General features: G+C 42.5%; 1 protein-coding gene across 2 annotated transcripts; it reads left to right on the top strand.

Moving 5' to 3' along the window:
* On the top strand, window positions 1–27,176 carry LOC117518150 (signal transducer and activator of transcription 1-alpha/beta-like). 2 transcript variants are annotated; one of them, XM_034179211.1, is made up of 25 exons: window positions 1–156; window positions 454–581; window positions 3,697–3,841; window positions 4,442–4,537; window positions 5,895–5,981; window positions 11,793–11,871; window positions 14,789–14,880; window positions 15,088–15,239; window positions 16,459–16,617; window positions 16,697–16,789; window positions 17,168–17,227; window positions 17,307–17,327; window positions 19,497–19,587; window positions 19,696–19,737; window positions 19,811–19,894; window positions 21,290–21,388; window positions 21,595–21,730; window positions 23,690–23,745; window positions 23,900–23,994; window positions 24,300–24,439; window positions 24,781–24,969; window positions 25,039–25,114; window positions 25,377–25,473; window positions 25,550–25,588; window positions 26,595–27,176. In XM_034179211.1, the coding sequence occupies exons 2-25, from the start codon at window positions 454–456 to the stop codon at window positions 26,634–26,636; spliced, it is 2,298 nt and encodes a 765-aa protein (XP_034035102.1). In that variant the 5' UTR covers window positions 1–156; the 3' UTR covers window positions 26,637–27,176. The 2 variants fall into 2 exon arrangements, with proteins under 2 accessions (XP_034035102.1, XP_034035108.1); XM_034179217.1 differs by lacking the exon at window positions 25,550–25,588.

Raw genomic sequence — 27,176 nt, 5'->3', positions numbered from 1 at the left:
GATTGGATGAAGCAGCTTCCTGGGACTTGTGTGCAGACAGCAGCTTATGCTAGCTGCTCGGCAGATAATGTAGCTTCACATTTAAGCAAAAATAAAAAAATATTTAAGGACCCGAGATCGCTTTTAGGGATAAGTGACATTTATTCACAATAAAAGGTAGGCTTAAAACATGTTCTCGTTCACTGAATTATCCCAAACGCTCTTATAGAACTACTTTAACTTTTTCATTAACCAAAATATCTCGTTTTAATGTTTTTTTTTGTTTAACTAACTCCTATTGTCAAGGTGTATTTCAGTAAACCTCAATCTTTTGACGGTGGTTTGCGGTTCACTCCAAAACCTGCAGTCTTACTTTAACTTTTTAAATCTGTATTTAATAGGTCAGGGTCTGTTTTCTTCTAGATTGAGTCTCTCAGCTCTCTGACTATCATCATTAACCCTGTCCACCGATAGATGGCGCAGTGGTGCCAGCTTCAGCAGCTGGACTCCAAGTACCTGGAGCAGGTGGACCAGCTGTACGATGACTGCTTTCCGATGGACATCCGACAGTACCTGAGCAGGTGGATTGAGAGCGTTGATTGGTAAGTTGCTGTTGCCAGAGGTTGTATCTCTTTTAATCATCTTGGTACAGCTGTCTGTCTGTCAGTCATCCACATGTGAACACTGAGTCCAGAGACCCTGCCACCAGTATTGTGAGGTCATTGCTTCAGTCACAGTGCAGAGTTCATGACCACAGTTGGGGGTTTGAACCTAAACTGACTGGACTGTTGAGAACTTTACATTCCACCTGTTGTTACTGTGGCCATTTTCACTCCGTAACAAACCTGGATTTTTGATTCTTGTCCAAAGAAAGCCAACATCATACTCTGGTATCGGATCTGTGGCTATACTAAAATACAAAATGGAGCCTGATAATCACAAAAAGGGGTAAAATGGAGCAGACTGACCCAGACTGACTCCAAATATGATTCACTTAAGTAGTTTATTTAATTTTTTAAGCAAAATGGGTACTGATAATAACAAAATGGGGGTAAAACATAGCGTAATAGCACAGACTGACTGCAAATATTATTCAATTGAGTACTTTTTTTAGCGAAATGGAGCAAAATGGGGACTGATAATAATGAAATAAATGGTAAATGGGCTGCATTTATATCGCGCTTTTCCATCTGCATCAGACACTCAAAGTGCTTTACATATCAATACCTCACATTCACCCCAATGTCAGGGTGCTGCCATACAAGGCGCTCACTACACACCATGAACAACTAGGGGATTAAAGACCTTGTCCAAGGGCCCTTAGTGATTTTCCGGTCAGGCTGGGATTTGAAATGAAGATCCTCTGGTCTCAAGCCCAACACTTTGACCACTAGAAGAAATGGGGTCAAACCACTGATCTGTATATTTGAATTTATTTCAATTTATTTTCATTTATATAACATAAAATCAAAACAAAGTTGCCTCAAGGCGCGTCACGCAAGTAAGGTCTAACCTTATCAACCTTTAGCTAACCTTTATAACACTGGATCGCTCATTGGCCAATATTTTTGAAGCAAACCGGCCGCCATATTACCACTCCGATGTTTCGCTCCTGAACAGTCTTTTCTATTGATCTTTAACCAGGCGCATGCAATTATCCTTTGTGATTTTGTAAAAAATGAAAAAAATGCCTTCATGTGCAGCTATAAACTGCACAAATCACCAGTTCAAAGGCTGTGGACAAACATTTCACCTGTGTGTATGATTGAAATGGAAGGTAACAAACAATAATTTGAAGAGCTCTATCCCTTATTCCAGCATATAAGCAGATACAATAATAATAATAATAATAATAAGTGGCTTGTTTGTAGGCACATGGTGAGTTTTGTGTTGGAAGAACTATTTTAAAACATTTATTAGATCTACTTGTGAATCATTTTGGAGCTTTAGGCGTTGTTGCTACAAGCTTTATTACTAATATTAAGCTGAAGCTCATAAATATTGTCATTGCAGGGAAGACTACCTCTGCTGTAGCTTGTTAAGTGGTGTTTTATTCTTTCAGTGCCGCTATAATTGTTCATGATATGGTGTGTGTGTGTGTGTGTGTGTGTGTGTGTGTGTGTGTGTGTGTGTGTGTGTGTGTGTGTGTGTGTGTGTGTGTGTGTGTGTGTGTGTGTGTGTGTGTGTGTGTGTGTGTGTGTGTGTGTGTGTGTGTGTGTGTGTGTGTGTGTACAGCCCCAATTCCAATAAAGTTGAGACGTTGTGTAAAATGTAAATAAAAACAGAATACAATGATTTTCAAATCCTCTTCAACCTATATTCAATTGAATACACCACAAAGACATTTAATGTTCAAACTGATAAACTTTATTGTTTTTGTGCAAATATTTGCTCATTTTGAAATGGATGCCTGCAACACATTTCAAAAAAGCTGCGACAGTGGTATGTTTACCACTGTGTTACATCACCTTTCCTTCTAACAGCACTCAGTAAGTGTTTGGGAACTGAGGACACTAATTGTTGAAGCTTTGTAGGTGGAATTCTTTCCCATTCTTGCTTGATGTACGACTTCAGTTGTTCAACAGTCCGGGGTCTCCATGTCATATTTTGCGTTTCATAATGCGCCACACATTTTCAATGGGCGATAGGTCTGGACTGCAGACAGGCCAGTCTAGTACCCGCACTCTTTTACTACGAAGCCACGCTGTTGTAACACATGTAGAATGTGGCATATGTTATTGTTGTTGCTGAAATAAGCAGGGACGTCCCTGAAAAAGACGTTGCTTGGATGGCAGCATGTGTTGCTCCAAAACCTGGATGTACCTTTCAGCATTGATGGTGCCATCACAGATGTGTAAGTTGTCCATGCCATGGGCACTAACACACCCCCATACCATCACAGATGCTGGCTTTTGAACTTTGTGCTGGTAACAATCTGGATGGTCTTTTTCCTCTTTTGTCCAGAGGACACGACGTCCATGATTTCCAAAAACAATTTGAAATGTGGACTCATCAGACCACAGCACACTTTTCCACTTTGCATCTGTCCATTTCAAATGAGCTCGGGCCCAGAGAAGGCAGCGGCATTTCTGGATGTTGATGATGTATGACTTTCACTTTGCATGGTAGATGTAGCGATGAACTGTGTTAACTGACAATGGTTTTCTGAAGTCTTCCTGAGCCCACGCGGTGAGATCCTTTACACAATGATGTTGGTTTTTAATGCGGTGCCGACTGAGGGATCAAAGGTCACGGGCATTCAATGTTGGTTTTCGGCCTTGTCGTTTGTCTAGAAAGTTCTCCAGATTCTCTGAATTTTGTGATTATATTATGGACTTGGGAATTGGGGTTTTGTGTGTGTGTGTGTGTGTGTGTGTGTGTGTGTGTGTGTGTGTGTATATATATATATATATATATATATATATATATATATATATATATATATATATATATATATATATATATATATATATATATATATATATATATATATATATATATCGGTGTCCCAAAAAACATTTTATCAGCAAAGAAAATGGTCAAAGCATATGTCTAGGAAATAAATTTATGGCTGGATAGAAAGCTGGAAGGTTGAAGTTTTTCATACCAATGTCAATATTGGCCCTGCATTTTGTCAGTCTAGCATAAAGTCGCTGCACCTGTTTGACACTCTTGGTCTGGTGCCAAAACTCTCTTTCTTTGTCTCCGCCTCCTCAGGGACATGGTAGCGATGCAGGACTCACTGGCCACGGTCCGGTTCCACGAGCTCTTGGCCCAGCTGGATGATCAGCACAGTCGCTTTGCTCTGGAGAACAACTTTCTGTTGCAGCACAACATCCGCAAGATCAAGCGGAACCTGCAGGTCAGAGCACAATGTCTGTGGTCCAAAGTTTGGACAGTGCAGATCCACTGCATCTGTATTATGTATTTAAATCTGTCTCACACACCAGGAAGCCGTCATTCCAAAGAGAGGATTTTACCACCGCAAAATGTCCAATGACCATAATATTCCAAAAACGGGAAAGGCTCAAATGGCTTTTGCATATTCTGTTCCTCTGGAGTGCACCTGCAGAGGGAGCCGTTTGATCTGGTTCTGGTCCTGAGCTCAAATTCATCATTTACATCTGGAATTAAACACATATGCGTGTTTCCAGTGACAATAGTAAAATCTGCTTCGTGCAACTTCTTCAGCTGCAGGAACACAGTTAGGACTGGTGGGAGGGGGCGGAGCCCCTATAACATCTGCATACATTTAACCGTGTGTGTTGGATGTTGTGTTTATTCACCTTTTCTCAAAAAATCTCGAGAATATCGAAGATAATTTTGTGGAACCACAGTGTGTTCCTGGTGTGAAAATGCATTTACTGATTCAGTAAAGTAAAACTGCAGTTCATGATGCCGAAGTCAGAAATAAATGAAAATAAACTGCTCAAACTGACACAGATTTTGATGGTGTTGTCAGGATCGGTTTCAGGAAGATCCTGTCCACATGGCTATGATCATCTCCAGGAACCTAAAGGAGGAGCAGAAGATCCTGGCCAGTGCCATCAGCACCAAAGTAAGAGCCTGTTTTAATAACCTGATTTTATTTTATTTTTAAGTACATAAATAAAACTTGAGTATCTTTGGTGTCCCACTGCTAATGTGCATACTGAGGTTGATACTGCTTTTGAGGTGTAGCACCATCACCTTTGTTTGCCCCTGTTTAAAGCCACATGAGGGCAGAGCTTCATGTGGTGCTCAGGGGTTATGAGTTATTTTGACTTGTGCAGCCAAATTGTTCTGTAATATTCATGTCGTATTTTTGTTTTCATTAAACTAGTGAACTTATTATTAGTTTTAATACCGACTTGTTTTTGTGTCTGTTGGTGGATTTTCCTTTTTTCTGAGTATTGAAATTTTTTTTCTCTTTACCGTGTAAAATCTTCAACAGTTTAATTTATATATTTCTATACTTAATAAAATGTCAAAGAGCTCCCCTTTAAAATCAAAATCAAATCCTTTGTCATGTAAACTTATAAAACAATATATATTAAAACAAATTTACTTAAAACCATGCAGATGTGCACAGTCCATAGAGAATCACACACCAGATCCAAGAGCACATTTTAACGTCACATTTTAAAAAATGGATTCTTTCCTAATAAACGTGCATCTAGCCACTAGGTGTCACTGTAGTGACATGTTCCAAAAAATTCAGTCTTTTTCTGAATAGATGATTCCCTTTGATTCATTCTCTTCAGTGTTCTGTTTCTGCTAGATGTGTTCATACACGCACAAATGGAAGCATGCACTCATCCATTCATTATCCATTCATCCTTCCGTCTAGCTGCCGCTTGCTCCATCCATATGTCTAACAGTCTATCATTCATTCATCCATCAGTCCAGCCCTTGATCCATCATTCATCCAATCTTCTACTTATCCAACCAGACGAGAATTTTCAGGACTTTTTTTTTTCCTGAATTCCAGATTATTTTGGACAATGTGGACAAAGTATTCCTGATTTCTTTTCAAGTGTCTGCTTGGCTGTCAGAATAAAACCCAGGAGCTCCTACAGCAGGTCCCAGACCCTCGGCCGACTTTCAGGATTTTTCAGGATGTCTCATTCCCGTGCCTGGTCCAACAATCCATTCATCCATTGTTTCATCATTCTATTAATCCATCTTTCATCCATTATTCCATTCATCTATCCAGCTAGCTTCCATTGATCCATCATTCATTCATCCTCCAGCTTTATTTTAATATAAAGCGACATTGTTTAAGACGTTGTCGTTTGTCAACCTTCGGCCTAAATTTCATAAGAACCCTGAAAAAACTGTGGCCACATGGACGCGTGTTGTTGAAGTCATTTGTGTGTGACATAGATAATACATTTGTGCATGTTTTCAGACTGAATTGTTCAAAATTCCTGCAGGAGGAAGGTCAGGACTCAGGGTCGGCGATGGTGATGGAGAAGAAGAAGCTGGACAACAAGGTGAAGGAGATAAAAGACAAAGTCCAGGTGAGATGCCGTCTGCTTCCCGTTACTATGGCAACAGAAATACCCTGCAGCGCTGACGTAATGCTGTGAACAAACATGTAACATTTATTCACAAATCCTCCTGAGTAGGCGGAGCTTGATGTTTGGCAATGCGGCAACTTTTTGTAGACTGTTTTAATAAATCAGGTGAATTATATCCAACAAAAACCTTTTAAAATTGTACCTGAAAGATGATTTAAAAAAATAAATCCATTAAGTTGATAGCTGCTTAATGTCACCAGAAGGAATCTGATGAGGATAAATGATCTGAAAATGAACTCAACATGCCTGTTGTTGAGTTAGCTGCATGCAGTGGTGGGCACAGCTAACCAAAACGTTAGCTTCGATAAGTGCTAATCAGTTAAATGAAAAGTTATCTTTTATAATGCTGAACCGATAAACTGCCTAAAAATTTATCGGAAGTTACAGCTAACCGATAACTTTCAATTTTGTCTCCCTTACAGCTACTAACAAGCTGATTTTGAGTTTAAACACTGCCAAAGCTTTTAATACAATCAAAACCGATCACAAACCCAAACACAGCCATTAAGTCAGCATTTAGTCTTTGTGCGCCCTGTCCACTGCTGCAGGGAAGCGTCATTTAACTTGACAGCATACAGTGGTCCAGCCATGAGGCAGACATCTCGAAATGGAAAGCAGGTTTGACTTATGGTTTTGATTTATAAATCAAATTAATCCAGATAGAACAACTACATTAATGTAAACTCTTAAAATGCACAAAGTGATATATAACACATATCTGTTCATTTTAAACTAATGCCTAATTCTAAAGATTTGAACATTAACACACAGATGCTCAAAGCGATTATGGGTAAATTTAGCCTTCGCTCATACTAATTGGTTGACTAATTAATTCTATGTAAAAACCAACACAAGTGAATCAATGTAATGTGTGTTGGTGTTTACAAATAATTGTGCTTTTGTAAAATGTCATTTTTTTAATTTGCAAAAAAAAGAAAAAAAAAGGCATTTGTAAACCCAAAAAATCTGTTAAACTGTAATGGGGGATTTTCAAGATCCTGCTACACAGCGCCTAAGTGCATGCGTGATGATGTCACAACTCTGTCGGGTTAGGGAGATGCAGTTTCTTTCAATAACAAGAACTGTCAAAAAACTTTCTTGTGTGTGGTTGGAGTTGTGTGGCGACAGGAATCGCCTTTTGAATGCTTGAATAACGATGTCAGTCGCACAAAGAAATCAAATATTAGTGAAAACATGTTCATTGCACCCAGAATGTTGGTATTTTGGTTGTTGAATGTTGCAGTGTTATAACAACGCATTAATTAGTCGCTCTGTGAGGCATCATAACATCCGATCGGTTAGTCGCTCCGTGCAGTGTCATAACAACGGATCAATCAGTTGCTCCGTGAGGCATCATAACAATGGATCTGTTAAGCCGGGTTCACACAGCAAGATAATTTGGCCGATATCGGACCCGATCTTCCCCTTCCGACAATCTTAAGGATGCCCCGACAATCGTGATGATGCTAAAGATAATCTTATCAGATATTCCTGCTGTGTGTGGTGTGTTCAGAGCACTCTGATCTGTTCGGAAGGACGTCAGGAGCGCTCTGATCGCAAATCGGGGATATTCAACATGGTGGATTTTTTGGCCCGATATCGCTGTGTGTGTTTGTCCTCCGACCACAAACGAGCAGCCTGCTGAATGTGACGTGCAGCCAATCAGAAAGCGAGGTGACGGACGCACGGAAAATAAAGTCAAAACAGCTGTTCTGACTTACCAGATGTCTGGTGTTTGCGCTGTCTCCACTCCTTTAAAGAACACCTTTTTCTTTTTGTGTTGTTTTTCCTCTGTTTTAAATAGTCCACACAGTATCTCCGTTTGTTTACTCTGAAGCCATGTTTAATCCCAATAGATTTTGCAAGATTTCCTGTTTGACCTGAGAATGTTCATGTATGAAATCTGTTCGTGTGTGGTGTGTGTTGTTTTTAACGTGTGGCTGAACACCACACACTGTACGGCCAAACCTGTCAGATCGATGATTTTTTTATCTCCACGTGTGGGGTCTCTCAGGTTTTAGAAACCTACAGATCATTTTAAAATCCTGTGGTCGACAACACTGTGATATAACGGGTCACCAATAGATGGCAGTGTTCTGTGCATTTTGACTCCGGTTATATCACACAGCCTGAATCATAATTTAACAGACTTTTCGGCTTGGCAAATGCCTTTTTTTAACACAAATGGAAAAAAATGATATATTGTACAAAAGCACATTTATTTGTAAACACCAGCACACACGTTACATTGATTCACGTGTTGATTTTTACATAGAATGAATTAGTCAACCAATCAGTATGAGCGGAGGCTAAATTTACCCATAATCCCTTTGGGCATCTGTGTGTTAATGCTCAAATCTTCAGAATTGGTGCATTATTTTAAAATGAACAGATATGTGTTATATATCCACTTTGTACATTTTAAGAGTTTACATTAATGTAGTTGTTCTATCTGGAATAATTTGATTTATAAATCAAAGCCATAAGTCAACCCTCTTTCCATTTCAAGACCTCTGCCTCATGGCTGGACCACTGTATAGTGTTAAAGAGTATTGAGTTTTCTTTTTCTTTTTTTTTTCTTTTTTTTTTTGTGGCAGTCTGGCGGCCAGGCTTCCTCTGCTGGGGGCAGAGTTGAGCTTAGCTCCTCTTAGCTTCCTCACTGCTGCAAAATACATAGCAGACAGGAGCAAAATGGATTATAAATGCCTTTCAACGTTGCTAGCTATGTAAAAAAGTGCTAGCGTGCTAAAAGTTATTGGAACTAAATTTATCAGAAGATAATTGGTCTGATGATGGTTTTAAAACTTATCTGAAAAGCTAATCAGCTAACAGAAACATTATCTTTGATAATTATCGGTTATTGGATTAGCTGAACAGTGCTCATCACTGGCTGCATGCTAGCTAGGCCACGTGGTCAGAACAGCGTAGTGCATGGACCTGGCAGAGAGGTTTGTTGCTACCTGGATGTTAGCAGTTGAAGGAAAAGTCATATTAGAAACCGTCTGGAACCACATGTGGTTTAGATGTGGTTTACTGCCGCCTGATGTCAGCAGCCTTCACCTGTCAGTGGGGTCGGTTCTGGTTCAAAGTATCGCTCATTGTTATTTACCGCGTCTCTCACCTGCTCGTCATTATTGTCAGGGTGCCACCATATTCGGCGGGTTCTGGTCTGTCCTGGTCTAAAGGTTTGGAACCCTGAGTAGTTTCTGGGTGTTTTTGTTTTGTTTTGTTTTTCCCCTTTTGTCATTTGTAGTTATTTTTTCACTGCACCTGCAAGTCCGGCACCTCTGGAAACAAAACACACACACATGGTGAGAAGAACAAAGAACTCAAAAAAGAAAAAAAGTATTTTGTGCAGCACAACAGAGTTATAATGACAAAAACCATAAAGGAGGAAAAAGTGAAATATTTTAGAAAAAAAAATATTTTTTTTGCAAATGCCCACAAGTGTTTCAAACGTGGAAGTCATGTAGTTCCAGAGTTTATAAGTTCTGTCCTTGCTCCAATCTGCAGGTCACATGATCTTTATTTAGTCTGTTTGGCTGTGGAGCTCTGAATTTTATTCTTATTATTTATTATCAGGAGCCGCAAATGGTAAACTTTGATTGTAGTGATTTTGATGAAATACGAGGTCTGTCCAAAAAGTATCGGACCTTTTTATTGCGAATAAATGTCTGAACGATTTGGAGCTTTGCTGCATCAAATTTTTCCAGAAAATGTGAAAGACCTCCAGGTGGACACCATTCGGAAAATTCTGTTGGCTTTCAGGGACGATTTTATGGGGATTACACAGATTAAGGAGTGCTCCAGCCGGTTTAAAGACCGCCCACAGCGTCTGAGAGCGCGGCGCGCTCCGAGCACCGATCGACAGGCTGAAACCCCGCTGAAACAACCAGATCATTTCCAACGTGAAGGCTTTGTTGATCCGGGACGTCGTCTAACTTTCACAAAAAAGGCAGAAGGCGTGGATATCAGCACTTTTTCGGCACATTCCACTGTTACAGGAGTTTTTTTCATGGAAAGAGAAGCGGAGGATTGCGCCACCGTGCCGCACACCTCTGTGTTGGTCTCACAGGACAGCTTTCAGGTGGCTTTCAGACGGCTTCCGGTTGCTTTTCAGTTGTGTGAATATCCGAGAAATTGAGCATGAACTGGACATGCCCCAACATGTCCTGTGAGGCTTCATCACAGCGTTGCTTTGCACCATGCGGCTCCACCGCGACGCGCGGAGTTCCTCCGCTCCTCTTTCCATGACAAAAACTCCTGTAACAGTGGAATGTGCCGTTCAATTCTAAACTGGACGCTGTCTTGATCCGGTATGTCGTCTGACTAGCACAGGAATTGCGGAAGAGGTGGACATCAGCACTTTTTCGGCACATTGAGACAGACATGCGGAGGAACTCCACGCGTCGCGGCGGAGCTGCATGGCGCAAAGCACCGCCGTGATGAAGCCTCACAGGACATATTGGGGCATGTCCAGCTCATGCTCAGTTTCTCGGATACTCACACGACTGAAAAGCAACCGGAAGCCGTCTGAAAGCCGTCCTGTGAGACCAACACGGAAGTGGTTTTGTCCCGCCCCATGAGCGGCACGGTGGCGCATTCCTCCACTTCTCTTTCCATGAAAAAAAATTCCTGTAACAGTAGAATGTGCAGAAAAAGTGCTGATGTCCACGACTTCTGCCTTTTTTGTGAAAGTTATACAACGTCCCGGATCAACAAAGCCTTCATGTTGGAAATGATCTGGTTATTTGAGCGGGGTGTGAGCCTGTCGATCGGCGCTCGGAGCGGGCCGCGCTCTCAGACGCTGTGGGCGGTCTTTAAACCGGCTGGAGCACTCCTTAATCTGTGTAATCCCCATAAAATCGTCGCTGAAACCCATCTAAATTTTCCGAATGGTGTCCACCTGGAGGTCTCTCACAGTTTCTGAAAAATTTGATGCAGCAAAGCTCCAAATCGTTCAGACATTTTATTCGCAATAAAAATCCCACGAGAGGGGTGGACCAGTGCTCACTCAAAGCCTGCTCACAGGCAAATGACGCAACCGACAGGCGTGAAAAAACTTACGCATGCGCACGAAGGTTCAAGCTTGGCTGATGCAATCACACGTGATTCAAATCCATATGGTTTTTGCAAAAAATAAAAAGGTCCGATACTTTTTGGACAGACCTCGTATGACTTCTTTTTGTCCCTGAGAAGTCTTCAGTGCACACGATTAGTTCAGAAATGTAATAACCTGATGACCATTTCTGGCTCTGATAAATGTGTCATTTTGGTGATTAGTAAAATTAATCCCTGTTACAGCTGCTAAAGTTGTCCTGAACTCTGAAAGGCTTTAGAAACTATTTGTGCAAATATTTCTCCTGCTGGAGTGAATCTGAGCCGATATTCTGATCACAATGAGGTGATGATGTTCAATCAGGTCAACGTAAGTGACACTGAAGGTCACGATTAAAGAGATTTGACCTACTGCACCTGTTAAAAAAGGCCTCTTGAAGAGGAAAAACATATATATAAGTCACAGTAGAGTACAGGACCTCCCTAACCTGTACAAAAACAAACATGACATACTTCAAAAACTGCAGTATGTATTTTTCCACCTGAGCGTTGGTGATTGTTTTCCTCTAACGAGCGTATAGACACCGTGATGTTCTGAGGAACTCACCGGATGGACTGTTTATCTTCTGCTCATTTTAATGTCTTTGTTTAATTCTGGTAAATTAAAAAAGAAATGAAAACTCTCTTTGTCAGGTGGTGGATCAGAACATTAAGAATCTAGAAGAACTACAGGACGACTACGACTTCAAAAGTAACACATTGAAAAACAGAGGTGAGGAAGTTTATTCTGACTGTCTCACACACCTGTTCTGCTTTTAACCCAAAGACCGATGAGCTGATGTCATGACGCATTCATCCACACGTATCCTCTGTCCTTCCACACGTATCCTCTGTCCTTCCACACGTATCCTCTGTCCTTCCACACGTATCCCCTGGCCTTCCACACGTATCCTCTGTCCTTCCACACGTATCCCCTGTCCTTCCACACGTATCCTCTGTCCTTCCACACGTATCCTCTGTCCTTCCACACGTATCCTCTGTCCTTCCACACGTATCCTCTGTCCTTCCACACGTATCCCCTGTCCTTCCACACGTATCCTCTGTCCTTCCACACGTATCCCCTGTCCTTCCACACGTATCCTCTGTCCTTCCACACGTATCCTCTGTCCTTCCACACGTATCCTCTGTCCTTCCACACGTATCTCCTGTCCTTCCACACGTATCTCCTGTCCTTCCACACGTATCTCCTGTCCTTCCACACGTATCCCCTGTCCTTCCACACGTATCCCCTGTCCTTCCACACGTATCTCCTGTCCTTCCACACGTATCCCCTGGCCTTCCACACGTATCTCCTGGCCTTCCACACGTATCCCCTGGCCTTCCACACGTATCTCCTGGCCTTCCACACGTATCTCCTGGCTTTCCACACGTATCCCCTGGCCTTCCACACGTATCCCCTGGCCTTCCACACGTATCTCCTGGCCTTCCACACGTATCCCCTGGCCTTCCACACGTATCCCCTGTCCTTCCACACGTATCTCCTGGCCTTCCACACGTATCCCCTGGCCTTCCACACGTATCCCCTGGCCTTCCACACGTATCCCTGTCCTTCCACACGTATCCCCTGTCCTTCCACACGTATCCCCTGGCCTTCCACACGTATCCCCTGTCCTTCCACACGTATCCCCTGGCCTTCCACACGTATCCCCTGGCCTTCCACACGTATCCCCTGGCCTTCCACACGTATCCCCTGGCCTTCCACACGTATCCCCTGGCCTTCCACACGTATCCCCTGGCCTTCCACACGTATCCCCTGGCCTTCCACACGTATCCCCTGGCCTTCCACATGTGCATTTTTCCGCATAGAAAATGTTTCTTTTCCTTCAGTTCTTGTCCCCTGTCCTTCCATACGTATCCCCTCCTTCCACACTATCCCCTGTCCTTCCATACGTATCCCCTGGCCTTCCACGTATCCCCTGGCCTTCCACACGTATCCCCTGGCCTTCCACACGTATCCCCTGGCCTTCCACACGTATCCCCTGGCCTTCCACGTATCTCCTGGCCTTCCACACGTATCCCCGGCCTTCCACACGTATCTCCTGGCCTTCCACACGTATCCCCTGCCTTCCACACGTATCCCCTGGCCTTCCACACGTCCCCCTGGCCTTCCACACGTATCCCTGGCCTTCCACACTATCTCCTGGCCTTCCACACGTATCCCCTGGCCTTCCACACGTATCTCCTGGCCTTCCACACGTATCCCCTGGCCTTCCACACGTATCCCCTGGCCTTCCACACGTATCCCCTGGCCTTCCACACGTATCCCCTGGCCTTCCACATGTGCATTTTTCCGCATAGAAAATGTTTCTTTTCCTTCAGTTCTTGATTGATTTGAATTCTGATAGTTTTATTTGCTTCATCTTGTTCTTGCAGAATTCACCACAATAACACAACATTCAGTAAAATTTACACATTGTTGTAAACATTTTGGACAAGAATCTCAACTGGCAGCAAAAATATTTCCAGTGGTGTGTAAATTACGATCCTTTAAGACAGTTTACTGTCAATATTTCAACTCCTGATATTTCAGGTTTCATCTAAAAGTGTATTACAAACTACTGTAAATGCTAAAATGACTCTGAGCTAATTGGGCAGTGCAGCTTTGTTTGAAGGCAGCACGGTGGCTTAGTGGTTAGCACTGTTGCCTCACAGCGAGAAGGTCATGGGTTCAATTCCCTTCTGTGACCTTTTTGTGTGGAGTTTGCATGTTCTCCCTGTGTTTGCGTGGGTTTCCTCCGGGTGCTCTGGTTTCCTCCCACATCCAAGACATGCGAGTTAGGTGGATTGGAATCTTTAAATTGTCCATAGGTCTGCGAGTGGGTGTGAATGTTTTCTTTTGTCTGTTTGGCCCTGTGACAGACTGGCATCCTGTCCTGGGTGTACCACGCCTCGCACTCTGACTGCTGGGATAGGCTCCAGCCCCCCACGATCCAGGATTGGACTAAGCAGTTGAAGATGAGTGTGTGTGTGTGTGTGTGTGTGAGTTTTGTTTGAGGGAGGGCGCGAAAGGGTTAAAATATGATGCAATAATGCTACATCCGGAGCCAGTCCTCGCATGTCCCCATCAGAAACACAGAACTTTCTCTGAGGTTTTGGGCAAATTACACAGCAAACAAAGTGAAAATACAAAGAAAAAGTGACATTGTTGTGGAAAGGGGACATGTGTTGTGGTTTGTTTATGACCCTGAGCTCAAACGTGTCGAGGCGGTTTTGCAGGCTAACACTTACTGACATGACCTCTCACATTTGCCTCATCGTGACTTCACCACTGGGAACCGAAAAAACTGACCTTTGTCAGAATCCAGAGAGCTCCTGCTCATCTCTGTCATCCTTTGTTCCTCCTCCTCCTGCTCCCCGGATGGCCACCATACCTTTTTGTGTAGGTCCTGGTACACTGAGGCTGAGTTGTATTTGTCCTTTAGTCCCCTTAAGAGGTAAAAATTGACTTCTGGCTGATGGACTAAGGAGTCAGCCTGAGAACATTTGCTGCTTGGCAGATGATCAATCTCAGAATGATCAGTTTCCTGATCAAACGTCGAGCTGGTGTTTGACGTCTGAGCAGGTGGACTTCTCGTTTAACACTATCTTTGAGTAAAAAACCTCACATTCTGTAAATGTGGTTTGTGCAGAGAATGAAGTAAACGGAACTACGGCGATGGAGCTGCAGAAGGAGAAGTTGACCATCGGCAGGATGTGCTTGGAACTGAAAGCCAAACGCCAGGTGAGGGCTTGATTGCACCCTGCGTGCCACACCCTCTTTCTGAAGGGAGGAGGAGCTGGAGCCATGTGGGCATGTCTCACTGGGCACAGACAGGCTCAGGGTCGTGTCACAAACAACAGGTCCATAACCCCCCCCATGCCTCCTTTGAGATCTGTAAGACATGGACGGATGTGTTGATGTTGTGATGTCACCTCTGCTGTCTGTCAGGAGGTGGTGGTCCAGCTCGCCGACCTTCTCCACGTCATCAACCTTCTAATCTCGGACCTGATCAATGAGGAGTTGCCAGAGTGGAAGCAGCGCCAGCAAATCGCCTGCATCGGTGGTCCACCCAATGCCTGTGTAGACCTGCTGCAGAACTGGTGAGAACCACAGTTCAAAAACCGCCAAACCAGAATCCAGAGACCTCAGAGACGATAATGTCCCATTATCCAAAAACCGCCAAACCAGAATCCAGAGACCTCAGAGACGATAATGTCCCATTATCCAAAAACCGCCAAACCAGAATCCAGAGACCTCAGAGGCGATAATGTCACATTATCCAAAAACTGCCAAACCAGAATCCAGAGACCTCAGAGGCGATAATGTCACATTATCCAAAAACTGCCAAACCAGAATCCAGAGACCTCAGAGGCGATAATGTCACATTATCCAAAAACTGCCAAACCAGAATCCAGAAACCTCAGAGGTGATAATGTCACATTATCCAAAAACTGCCAAACCAGAATCCAGAGACCTCAGAGGCGATTATGTCACATTATCCAAAAACTGCCAAACCAGAATCCAGAGACCTCAGAGGTGATAATGTCACATTATCCAAAAACTGCCAAACCAGAATCCAGAGACCTCAGAGGCGATAATGTCACATTATCCAAAAACTGCCAAACCAGAATCCAGAAACCTCAGAGGTGATAATGTCACATTATCCAAAAACTGCCAAACCAGAATCCAGAGACCTCAGAGGCGATTATGTCACATTATCCAAAAACTGCCAAACCAGAATCCAGAAACCTCAGAGGTGATAATGTCACATTATCCAAAAACTGCCAAACCAGAATCCAGAGACCTCAGAGGCGATAATGTCACATTATCCAAAAACTGCCAAACCAGAATCCAGAGACCTCAGAGGCGATAATGTCGCATTATCCAAAAACTGCCAAACCAGAATCCAGAGACCTCAGAGGCGATAATGTCCCATTATCCAAAAACTGCCAAACCAGAATCCAGAAACCTCAGAGGTGATAATGTCACATTATCCAGTGTTTTTCACTTCTTCTGTTTAATTCAACACCACCTTCTCTTCACCATCCTTTGTTCCTTTGCTCCTCCTCCCTGTCATCCTTTGCTCCTCCTCCCTGTCATCCTTTGCTCCTCCTCCTCCCTGTCATATTTTGCTCCTCCTCCTCACTGTCATCCTTTGCTCCTCCTCCTCACTGTCATCCTTTGCTCCTCCTCCTCCCTGTCATCCTTTGCTGCTCCTCCTCCCTGTCATCCTTTGCTGCTCCTCCTCACTGTCATCCTTTGCTCCTCCTCCTCCCTGTCATCCTTTGCTGCTCCTCCTGCTCCTCCTGCTGCCTGCAGGTTCACGGTGGTGGCAGAGAGCCTCCAGCAGGTCCGTCAGCACCTGAAGAAGCTGCAGGAGTTGGAGCAGAAGTTCACGTATGACAACGACCCCATCACGCAGAACAAGGAGTTTATGGAGGCTCGAGCGCTGGAGCTCCTCAAGACCCTCCTCACCAAGTCAGTGCATGTTATTGATCGTTTATTGGTGGTGATCAGTGTGGTGATCGGTGCTGACTGTGTGTGTGTCTGTGTGCAGCTCTCTGGTGGTGGAGCGTCAGCCCTGCATGCCCACACACCCACAGAGACCTCTGGTCCTCAAAACAGGCGGACAGATCACCGTCAAACTACGGTAAAGACCGGGCTCCACCACCGCCAACGAACAGCATCGTGTCAGCGTGACCGCTCCTCCCCGCCAGAGAAGCTTCTTTGTTTTTTAATCACACATCTGTCCTGGTGGCTTCCCTCACGGGTCTGCTGCTCTGGACATATTCAACCTTTTCTATTTGAACATGTAACGTGTCGGGTCACTGTGCTCCTCAAAAACTGTCCACTTACTTCTGATCCCTTGTTAAGACGTGTTTGTTTGTTTTTACATTTCTTCAGCAGCTTTTAAACATTTACCCTGAAATTTTGCATTCTGGACTCAAAATCATGGTTTAGTGTCCTAATATACATTTGGACCTCAGTCTCAGTCCTGGTCTTTACTCTTTGTTTTCTTTTTCTTTAGGTTCCTGGTGAAGCTGCAGGAGTTTAACTACCAACTCAGAGTCAAAGCTGTACTTGATAAGTATGCTAACTGTTTTTTTTTCTTCTTAAAACGATTGAACATTTTCAGAATTAATCACATTTGTGTTTCTTCTCCGCAGAGACGTCACAGAGAAAAAAGGGTACGTGTCAAAGCCATCTCGAAATACGTTCATTTAGATTGTTAAAATTCTCTCTCTCTTCCTCTCTCTCCCTCCCTCCCTCCATATACACAACCCCTGGCAAAAATTATGGAATCACCGGCCTCGGAGGATGTTCATTCAGTTGTTTAATTTTGTAGAAAAAAGCAGATCACAGACATGACACAAAACTAAAGTCATTTCAAATGGCAACTTTCTGGCTTTAAGAAACACTATAAGAAATCAGGAAAAATAATTGTGGCAGTCAGTAACGGTTACTTTTTTAGACCAAGCAGAGGGAAAAAAATATGAAATCACTCAATTCTGAGGAAAAAATTACGGAATCATGAAAAACAAAAGAATGCTCCAACACATCACTAGTATTTTGTTGCACCACCTCTGGCTTTTATAACAGCTTGCAGTCTCTGAGGCATGGACTTAATGAGTGACAAACAGTACTCTTCATCAATCTGGCTCCAACTTTCTCTGATTGCTGTTGCCAGATCAGCTTTGCAGGTTGGAGCCTTGTCATGGACCATTTTCTTCAACTTCCACCAAAGATTTTCAATTGGCTTAAAATCCGGACTATTTGCAGGCCATGACATTGACCCTATGTGTCTTTTTGCAAGGAATGTTTTCACAATTTTTGCTCTATGGCAAGATGCATTATCATCTTGAAAAATGATTTCATCATCCCCAAACATCCTTTCAATTGATGGGATAAGAAAAGTGTCCAAAATATCAACGTAAACTTGTGCATTTATTGATGATGTAATGACAGCCATCTCCCCAGTGTCTTTACCTGACATGCAGCCCCATATCATCAATGACTGTGGAAATTTACATGTTCTCTTCAGGCAGTCATCTTTATAAATCTCATTGGAACAGCACCAAACAAAAGTTCCAGCATCATCACCTTGCCCAATGCAGATTCGAGATTCATCACTGAATATGACTTTCATCCAGTCATCCACAGTCCACGATTGCTTTTCCATAGCCCATTGTAACCTTGTTTTTTCTGTTTAGGTGTTAATGATGGCTTTCATTTAGCTTTTCTGTATGTAAATCCCATTTCCTTTAGGCGGTTTCTTACAGTTCGGTCACAGACGTTGACTCCAGTTTCCTCCCATTCGTTCCTCATTTGTTTTGTTGTGCATTTTCGATTTTTGAGACATATTGCTTTAAGTTTTCTGTCTTGATGCTTTGATGTCTTCCTTGGTCTACCAGTATGTTTGCCTTTAACAACTTTCCCATGTTGTTTGTATTTGGTCCAGAGTTTAGACACAGCTGACTGTGAACAACCAACATCTTTTGCAACATTGTGTGATGATTTACCCTCTTTTAAGGGTTTGATAATCCTCTCCTTTGTTTCAATTGACATCTCTCGTGTTGGAGCCATGATTCATGTCAGTCCACTTCGTGCAACAGCTCTCCAAGGTGTGTTCACTCCTTTTTAGATGCAGACTAACGAGCAGATCTGATTTGATGCAGGTGTTAGTTTTGGGGATGAAAATTTTCAGGGTGATTCCATAATTTATTCCTCAGAATTGAGAGAGTCCATATTTTTTTCCCTCTGCTTGGTCTAAAAAAGTAACCGTTACTGACTGCCACAATTATTTTTCCTGATTTCTTAGTGTTTCTTAAAGCCAGAAAGTTGCCATTTGAAATGACTTTAGTTTTGTGTCATGTCTGTGATCTGCTTTTTTCTACAAAATTAAACAACTGAATGAACATCCTCCGAGGCCGGTGATTCCATAATTTTTGCCAGGGGTAGTATATATATATTTTCCCCCCAGAGACTGTCATGCTTTGCTTCATTTATGACCATTTTATCATTTTAAATTTACTTCTATTTCACATAATTACTGTCAGTTCTGCTACAACTCACATTGCTATTATTATTTGTTTTTTTCTTCCTGTCTGTGAGTCTTTTCCACGCAGTTCTAGTTGTATTATAATCAGGTTTAAGTCATCTTCACCCGCTTATCCAGGGTTAGGTCGCGGGGGCATACTAATCAAATAATGACAAAACAAAACTGTTACTATTTCAGGAATTTACATTAACATTTTTAAAAATAATTCACACTTTTAAAATGGTCACAGAATGTTTAAATTTACATTTTTAATGTGTACACGACTCGTTTTACATTAATTAATTAATTCTGAAAACAGGTTTCGAAAGTTCAACCTTTTGGGAACAAACACAAAAGTGTTGAACATGGAGGAATCAAACGGCAGCCTGGCGGCGGAATTCCGACATTTGGTAAAATAATTTTTATGTTTTATTTCCAAACAGTGAAACTCATTTGTTTTGCTGATACAAAAATGTCACTTATAAACAGTTATTAACTGGATTTTGTTTTCTAAACAGCAACTGAAAGAGCAGAAAGTCGCCGGAAATCGAACTAATGAGGTAAAACTCAGTCAGGTTCAAACAAACAAAAATATCAAAGTGTAAAATGTAAAAAAAAAGTTTCCTTTTTAAGGGTCCGTTGATCGTCACAGAGGAGCTTCATTCGCTGAGCTTCGAGTCTGAGATCAGTCAGTGTGGACTCAACGTCAAACTGGAGGTGAGACAAACAAACAAACCAATAAAGAACCAAACAGAGACTCGTGTCCAAAACCTGTCAATAAAAACCACAACACTGTTCACATTATAATAAAACAACAACCAGCAGTAACAATTACTACCAAAGTTTATTTACAAATTTCACTGTTTATAAAATGCCAGGATTTTTTTTTTAATTTGCCCTAGATGAAAGTAACGTGAAATCGTTTTCTTCAAACAGCAGTCAAAAGGACATTTAATTAAAAATCACAAACTGTGAACTGAGGTGAATAATTTTTGTAAAAACACATCAATTTTTGATCAGGAATTAATTTTTATACAATTTATTTCTAATGTCCAGAAGATACAGTGTCAGCGGTGATTATTAGACAGAGAAAACTGTTAAATCATCAACATTGAGGGCTTTAATAAGGTATTTATTATATTTAGTATTTGTTTTTTAAATATAGTTGTGACCGACTAATAAAACCACTGCGAGACACCCCATAGAATTGTGGGAATGAAGCTGATTTCACAAAGTTTTTGTGTGAACAATTTTACCAATTTTACATTTTAAGATGTGAACTCATAAATTTCTATACCTAAAAATAGAATTGAAATAGTTTGTAAACCCGCATTGCTCATTTTGGTGAGAACAAATGTATTATGTATAGAAATACACAAAGTAGTTTGTACCAGCATGCTTAATGTGTGGGTGTGTTTATGTGTGTATGCATCTGTGTGTGTGTGTGTGTGTGTATGTATGTATGTGTGTATATATATATATAATATAAATATATCTCAAACTGCAAGTTTGCACTCTGTAAAAAACAAATGTAAGAGAAATAAAAAAAAAGTTGTGCTTGTTGAGAGAAAGTGTTGTCCTTCCATCCGTCTGAATGGCAAAACCTTCGGCATCCTGAAACTCAAGAACTGTAAAACTCTCGAAATCAACGTTTTTACACATTAATACCGAGAAGTCAAAGCCCTGCCTGTCAAAATATTATGCATCTCTAACATTTATAAATGCCTTTTGACTGAATAAAGTTCTGAAATGCTCACATGGTCCACTAGAGGGGGACAGAAGCTGCTCAAATATAGTAAATGGGCTGCATTTATATAGCGATTTTCCATCTGCATCAGACGCTCAAAGTGCTTTACAATAATGCCTCACGTTCACCCTGATGTGAGGGTGCTCACTACACACTGGGAGCAACTAGGGGATTAAAGACCTTGGCCAAGGACCCTTAGTGATTTTTCCAGTCAGACTGGGATTTGAACCAAGGATCCTCTGGTCTCAAGCCAATTTGTACATATTGGGGTAATGTCAGTTTAATTTACTCATCCTGAAAAAAACCTGAAGCTGTAAATGTACAGCATGAAATTGTGATTTGTTCTTGTGTTGTTGTTGTTGTAGACCGTGTCACTTCCTGTTGTGGTCATCTCCAATGTTTGCCAGCTGCCCAGCGCCTGGGCCTCCATCCTCTGGTACAACATGTTAACCACTGAGCCCAAGGTACAACCAGACAAACAAAGAAATGTTGAGCCATCACACAGCCAACAAAACTGTTTAAATGTATGGACACGCCCATATGTGGCGTCACGCTGATCCTTCGTCCCCTGATGTAACTCATTCATCAGCCATCTGAAACATGTGACACTGCAGGATATTTAATCATCTGACCCATGAAGAAAACGCTGAACAGGTTTTTGTGTCCTCAGGACCTGAAGTTCTTCCTGTCCCCCCCGCCAGCAAAGTGGTCTCAGCTGTCCGAGGTCCTGAGCTGGCAGTTCTCCTCAGTCACCAAACGAGGCCTGAACCAGGAGCAGCTCAACATGCTGGAAGACAAGCTGCTCGGTCAGAACCAGAACACCACACCGGCCCACCACCAGCGTCCAGAAGAACACATTGTCCTGGAGGATTTCTCCAGTTATTGCACATGAGGACAGTCCACCTAAAAACTGGTTCTAATTAAAGCTACAGTATGTAGAATTTAAGGCAGATTATTAGCAAAAATTTATTACACATATCATTCATAACCACTTGTTCATTAGCATGTAATTACCAGGAACAGCGACTCCACATGTCATCACCTTGGAGATGGAGCGGGCCCCCTCATGGAGCCCGCCATCTTGTAACGCCATCCACGTTGATACCCAAAAGAGACATACTAAATATTGCAGTTTTCACATTTGGCAGCACAGCTGGAAAACTAAAGTAAAAAGAAGAGGAATCATTTTTTTCTCCTTATCTACTGGTTGCTAGCACAAGCTAACAAGTTTGAGAATGCTTATTTTTGTGAAACGGAGGATCAGACCTATTGATCATCATCATGACAGAGCAGAAATTCCATCACCAAACAAGCTACACACTGAAACACAATTGTAGCCAGTGATGACAAAGTGCAATCTAAGTGCGCCACTAGATGGCACTAAATCCTACACACTGTAGCTTTAATAAATGTTTTTGTTTTGTTTTAACAAGTGCTGTTGGTTACAATAAGATCTGATGCATTGACTTCCTGCCTAAACGTCAAACACTTAGGCAAAACATTTGTGCCCGTTGACTGTAATGGCCCCATCACACCATCATGGTTTAGCCGGCGTATTAAACTGTAATACAACTGTATTAAAACCGCTGGCGTACGTCTAATAAATTATGCCACTGTCAAACCTCAATGATTTAGCTGACATATGCTGACAGTCCTGTTTCCACCAAGTGGTTCGGGTTGGTACTGCACAGTATGATGCTGGTCAGAAGGGTTAAGTCTGGCTTGGTTTGTGTTTCACCACTGGCAGAATGCTTTTGTTTGGTAGATGGTACACTTAAATATTGACGCACGTTATCCAGTGTGCATACGTTGTCGTGTGGTGTCTCCACAACACACAGAGGCAAAACGGAGTAATTTAACGTTATTATATTTTATTTTAGACTTGGTGGATCGTGGGATTTATTTTCATGATAAGCAGAATGCTGATGAGTTGACTGATATCTGTGGTAAAAGCTGACGTGAATGAATGAAGTGCTGTGACTCGTTAAACTTTTACAAGCCGGTCCTGGTCTGATCAGTCCCCCCGCGGTGTGATTGGTCCCCCACCCCCCAGATAGGCTCAGACGGGGGACCGATCAGACCGTGACACTGGCATCCTCAGGCTGAGAAACGCACCTGGAACAGAAAAACACAGAGGGATTTGCTTTAAAACGCTACGTTTCTTCAGCCACAACAAAGGAACTAAAGTATTTTCAGATGTCGTTTTCCAAAGTCAGGAGGCTTTATGTGGTTAAGTTTTTGTCAGGCTGTGATGATGAATCTGCCTGAAACGAACAGGTCAGATTAAGACGTTATATTTACTCCGTGTGTGAATGGTTGAAACAGTCTGTTCGTATGAGGACCGCAGCTTTCAGCCAATCAATGGCCAGCATTAATGGACATATTTAGACTTATGAGTAAATTACTAGAAATGTGTGTCAAATCGCATAACTTACCTACAACTTAATCCCGCATGTGTGAGATGTATGACTCATACGCTGGCATACGTTGAAAATTTTCAGCATGCCCAAAATTTTTCAAGGTGCTTGGCATATTGCGATGTATATCAGCGAGTTTCAACGAGCTCTTAACTTACCCATAACTTACTTGACGTACGCCTTCATATGCCCAGTGTTTTTAATACGGTCGGCATACGTTTGGCTAAATCCTGAACTTGTGACAGGGCTGTAACCATAAATAACTAACCATACTGTAATTTAAGAATCACTCAGAAACTTAAAAAAAAAAAAAACTGAAGGTGGAAACAAAATGTTTTTATTTTGTAGGCGCCAAAGCTCAGAGGAACCTGGATGGACAGATTCAGTGGACCAAGTTCTGCAAAGTGAGAACCAGAACTTAGAACACATTAGAATATACTCGGGAGACGATTTTTGTTTTCATGCTAAAATGTTTCCACTCAATCGATTGTTGTGACAGATCATCAATAAAACCTGATCAGTTCCGTTTAAAACTTTTTTTGTTTGTTTTTCTTGCAGCAAAGTGCAAATGAGAAATCTTTCCCCTTCTGGTTGTGGATCGAGGGGATTCTGGATCTGATTAAAAAACACCTGCTGTCTCTGTGGAACGACGGGTCAGTACCTCTGAAACCACGGTACTGTCCACAGAACCTGGCCCGGTTCTGAGTGGGAACCACCTTCATTTCCCTGTGGAACCTGAACTTGGACATGTGAAGTTCTTCTCAAGCTGCTGGAGTCCAAATTCTTTGTTTACTAAATGTCTTCAAACAGAAAAGTGATGATTTTCAGCTCTAAATTTGGATTTTGTTTACATTTATTTAGTTAAACTAAATCCTGTTGGAGGTTGTGTTTCTTTGCTTGGTTGGTTCTGTGGTGCAGAGCGGATTGTTGAAGTGGGTCAGGCTGTGTCTGTGTGCAGGTCCATCATGGGCTTCCTCAGTAAGGAGCGGGAGAAGGTTCTGCTTAGCGACAAGTGTCCCGGAACCTTCTTGCTGAGGTTCAGCGAGAGCAGCAGAGAGGGCGCCATCACCTTCACCTGGATCGAACATGATGTGTACGGTGAGCGCTCTCCACCTGCTGAGCATCTGTCACCAGAGACACCAGAACCAATCCTACCCCCCCCCCCCCCCCCCCCCCCACAAAAAAAACCCTGAACTCTGACCCCTTGGGGGGGGGGGGGGGGGGGGGGGGTCCTGTTCCATGTTGTTTGTGGAAATGCTCCAAGAATCCTGGTTTTTAGAATTCAGGCTTATTTGGGTTGAAATCTGAAACATGACTCCTGATTAAGGGAGATGTTCCCAAAAACATCCCAACATAATTATTCCCAGATGTCTGGTGGATGACAGACCTGGAGCTTGTGTCCCGTTTGATGGTTGTATGTTGGTTTTGTCTGGATTCAGATAAGCCGGTCTTCCACTCGGTGGAGCCGTACACCAAGAAGGAGCTGGGCGCCGTTTCTCTGCATGACATCATCCGCACCTACAAGGTGATGGCTGCAGAGAATATTCCAGAAAACCCGCTGCGCTTCCTCTACCCTGACATTCCCAAAGACAAAGCCTTCGGGAAATACTACCCCAAACCCTCGGAGGGTAAGTCCCAACAACACGCTGAAGGTTCTGGGTTCTAAAGGCCGAGTTTGAATGTGGATGTCTGTGCAGCTCCAGAGCCGATGGACGTGGAGAACACGGAGAAACACGGCTACATGAAGACGGAGCTCATATCCGTCTCAGAAGTGTAAGTACACAAGCAGAGGAGTTTAGCAGGGAACTGGTGTTGGTCCTCACTTTTTGTGAGATGAAGCTGAATTCAGCATTAGAATAGCAGAAACACGTAAACTGGTTCCAGCTTACCAAAACCAACTGGCTTAAACAGTTAAGTAGCTCTGACATCGTTAGTTAATTGACCTTTTGTTTTTGGTGATTAGCTTTGACTTCCTGTCGCTCAGCTTCAAGGATTAGCGTAATTAAATGTCGCTTTCTGTGTGCGGCTTGTCCAGACATCCATCCCAGTTGCAGGACAACATGTTGCCGATGTCTCATAACGTCTACAAGGCTTTGGAGCAGCACGTCAGTCCACAAGACATCGATGCCATGGTGAGTACCGCGAGTACTGCGAGTATTTCAAAAGTATGAAATGGTCCTTGTAAATGTTTGTGTCTTTGTCCTTCAGACAAACAATCTGCTTGGACTTGGACAGTTTGACATTCAGGTAGAAGCAAAATAAAAAGCATGCTGTGTTACCGTAATGGCTAACTGGTTTGTCAACATGCTAATTTGTGACTTAAGTGTGGCAAAGCTTAAGTCTGACTTGTGTTTTTATTCATTTGTCAAAACATTTCACTTTGCATTTCAGAACTGCAAAGTGCTAGCATCATTAGCTGTTGGTGCACTGTTTTTATGTTAACGTGCTGCTATCATGTTAGCATGCTGTCATTGCTTTGCCGTGCGTCATAATATTCTGCTTTTAGACACTGTTACTATGTTAACATGCTGTTGTTGTGTTAGCATGTCATAATATTCTGCTGTTAGCACACTGTTACTATGTTAACATGCTGTTGTTGTGTTAGCATGTCATAATATTCTGCTGTTAGCACACTGTTACTATGTTAACATGCTGTTGTTGTGTTAGCATGTCATAATATTCTGCTGTTAGCACACTGTTACAAAGTTAGCATGTTGTTACGATGTTAGCATGTGCCATAACATTATGCTGTTATTTTGTTAGCCTACGATGATGTAATACTCCTGTGCACATGACAGCAGTTATGTTGTTCCACCCATCTCAAACACACAAGAACCTGCAGTTTGATGTCACAAGCTAGCTTGTTTACACTGAGCGTAGCACCAGTCGTCAATATCATGAGTTTCTTGCGCCGATGTTTTACGAAATTCATCACAAATGAAGTAGAACTATCTCCTATCTGGGCCCTGAGGCCTGTTGGTGCCGGTGCTTATCTCTGGTTTCCGTAGTGTGAAGCGGATCAGAGCCTGTGGCCGCTGAGGCCGGTATACGTGCAGTGGGGTAGACTCGGATGGCAGCGTGAACAGGAATCAAACCTGGGCAGGCGCTACCTGCTAAACAGGAACTGATCAGTGAGCGTGTTGGAACATTAGCAAACAGGCACATGAGCGCTGTTAGCCTGTAAACTAATGTCAGCGTCTACGGCGTCAAAGTTACAACATTTTCTGTTTGTAACGGTTTCTTTTGTTCACAGATGAGTGCAGAGTTTGAAGACTGTGGCTTGGACCAGAAATGAGGATTTCCCACAATCCACTTCTTCAGCTACAATTTACATCGACATCTTCAGATGAATTTTTTCATGTAAAAAAGTGACTAAATTGAGTATAAAATAACTTACCACTTTAAAACCTCACCATATGTACAAATAATTAATTGGGACTGAGGTAGCGAGAGTTCAAGTGACAACATCCAGAAATGTGAAAAAAAGTGTTAATTGTTGCTAATTAAATGTTTTGTTTTTAGTTTTGTAGTGCGTTGGGGTGGGGAGGGGGGGTCATGGTTCAGGATGACGTTCTTCCAGTGTCCTAATGACGTGCTGAACCACAGGTAGGATTAAAGATATATGTTCCCCAAACAAAGCCTGGGTGAGAGGCGGGTTCAGCCTGGACAGTGTTTAAATTTCATTCTGTAATTTTGGATTTGCCACTGACTGCCCCCTACTGGTTGTATTGATAATAATGCTGAATGTCATGAAGAAACCAGAATTGAAAGATGTTTCTGAAATGAGCTGTTACGTTGTTTGTATGTACAGTCACAATAAAGACCCTCCTCCTCC

The sequence above is a fragment of the Thalassophryne amazonica genome, chromosome 1 (assembly GCF_902500255.1).
Source record: "Thalassophryne amazonica chromosome 1, fThaAma1.1, whole genome shotgun sequence".
In the NCBI taxonomy this organism is placed as follows: Eukaryota; Metazoa; Chordata; class Actinopteri; order Batrachoidiformes; family Batrachoididae; genus Thalassophryne; species Thalassophryne amazonica.
This window is presented reverse-complemented; position numbering and strand designations above follow the sequence as displayed.

Excerpts from the sequence above, each read along its gene's own strand:
- LOC117518150 (XM_034179211.1), top strand. The coding sequence starts at position 454 with ATGGCGCAGTGGTGCCAGCTTCAGCAGCTGGACTCCAAGTACCTGGAG. Across the intron at positions 17,328-19,496 it reads GACGTCACAGAGAAAAAAGG|GTTTCGAAAGTTCAACCTTT; the intron begins GTACGTGTCAAA and ends TTCTGAAAACAG. Across the intron at positions 19,588-19,695 it reads CGGCGGAATTCCGACATTTG|CAACTGAAAGAGCAGAAAGT; the intron begins GTAAAATAATTT and ends TTTTCTAAACAG.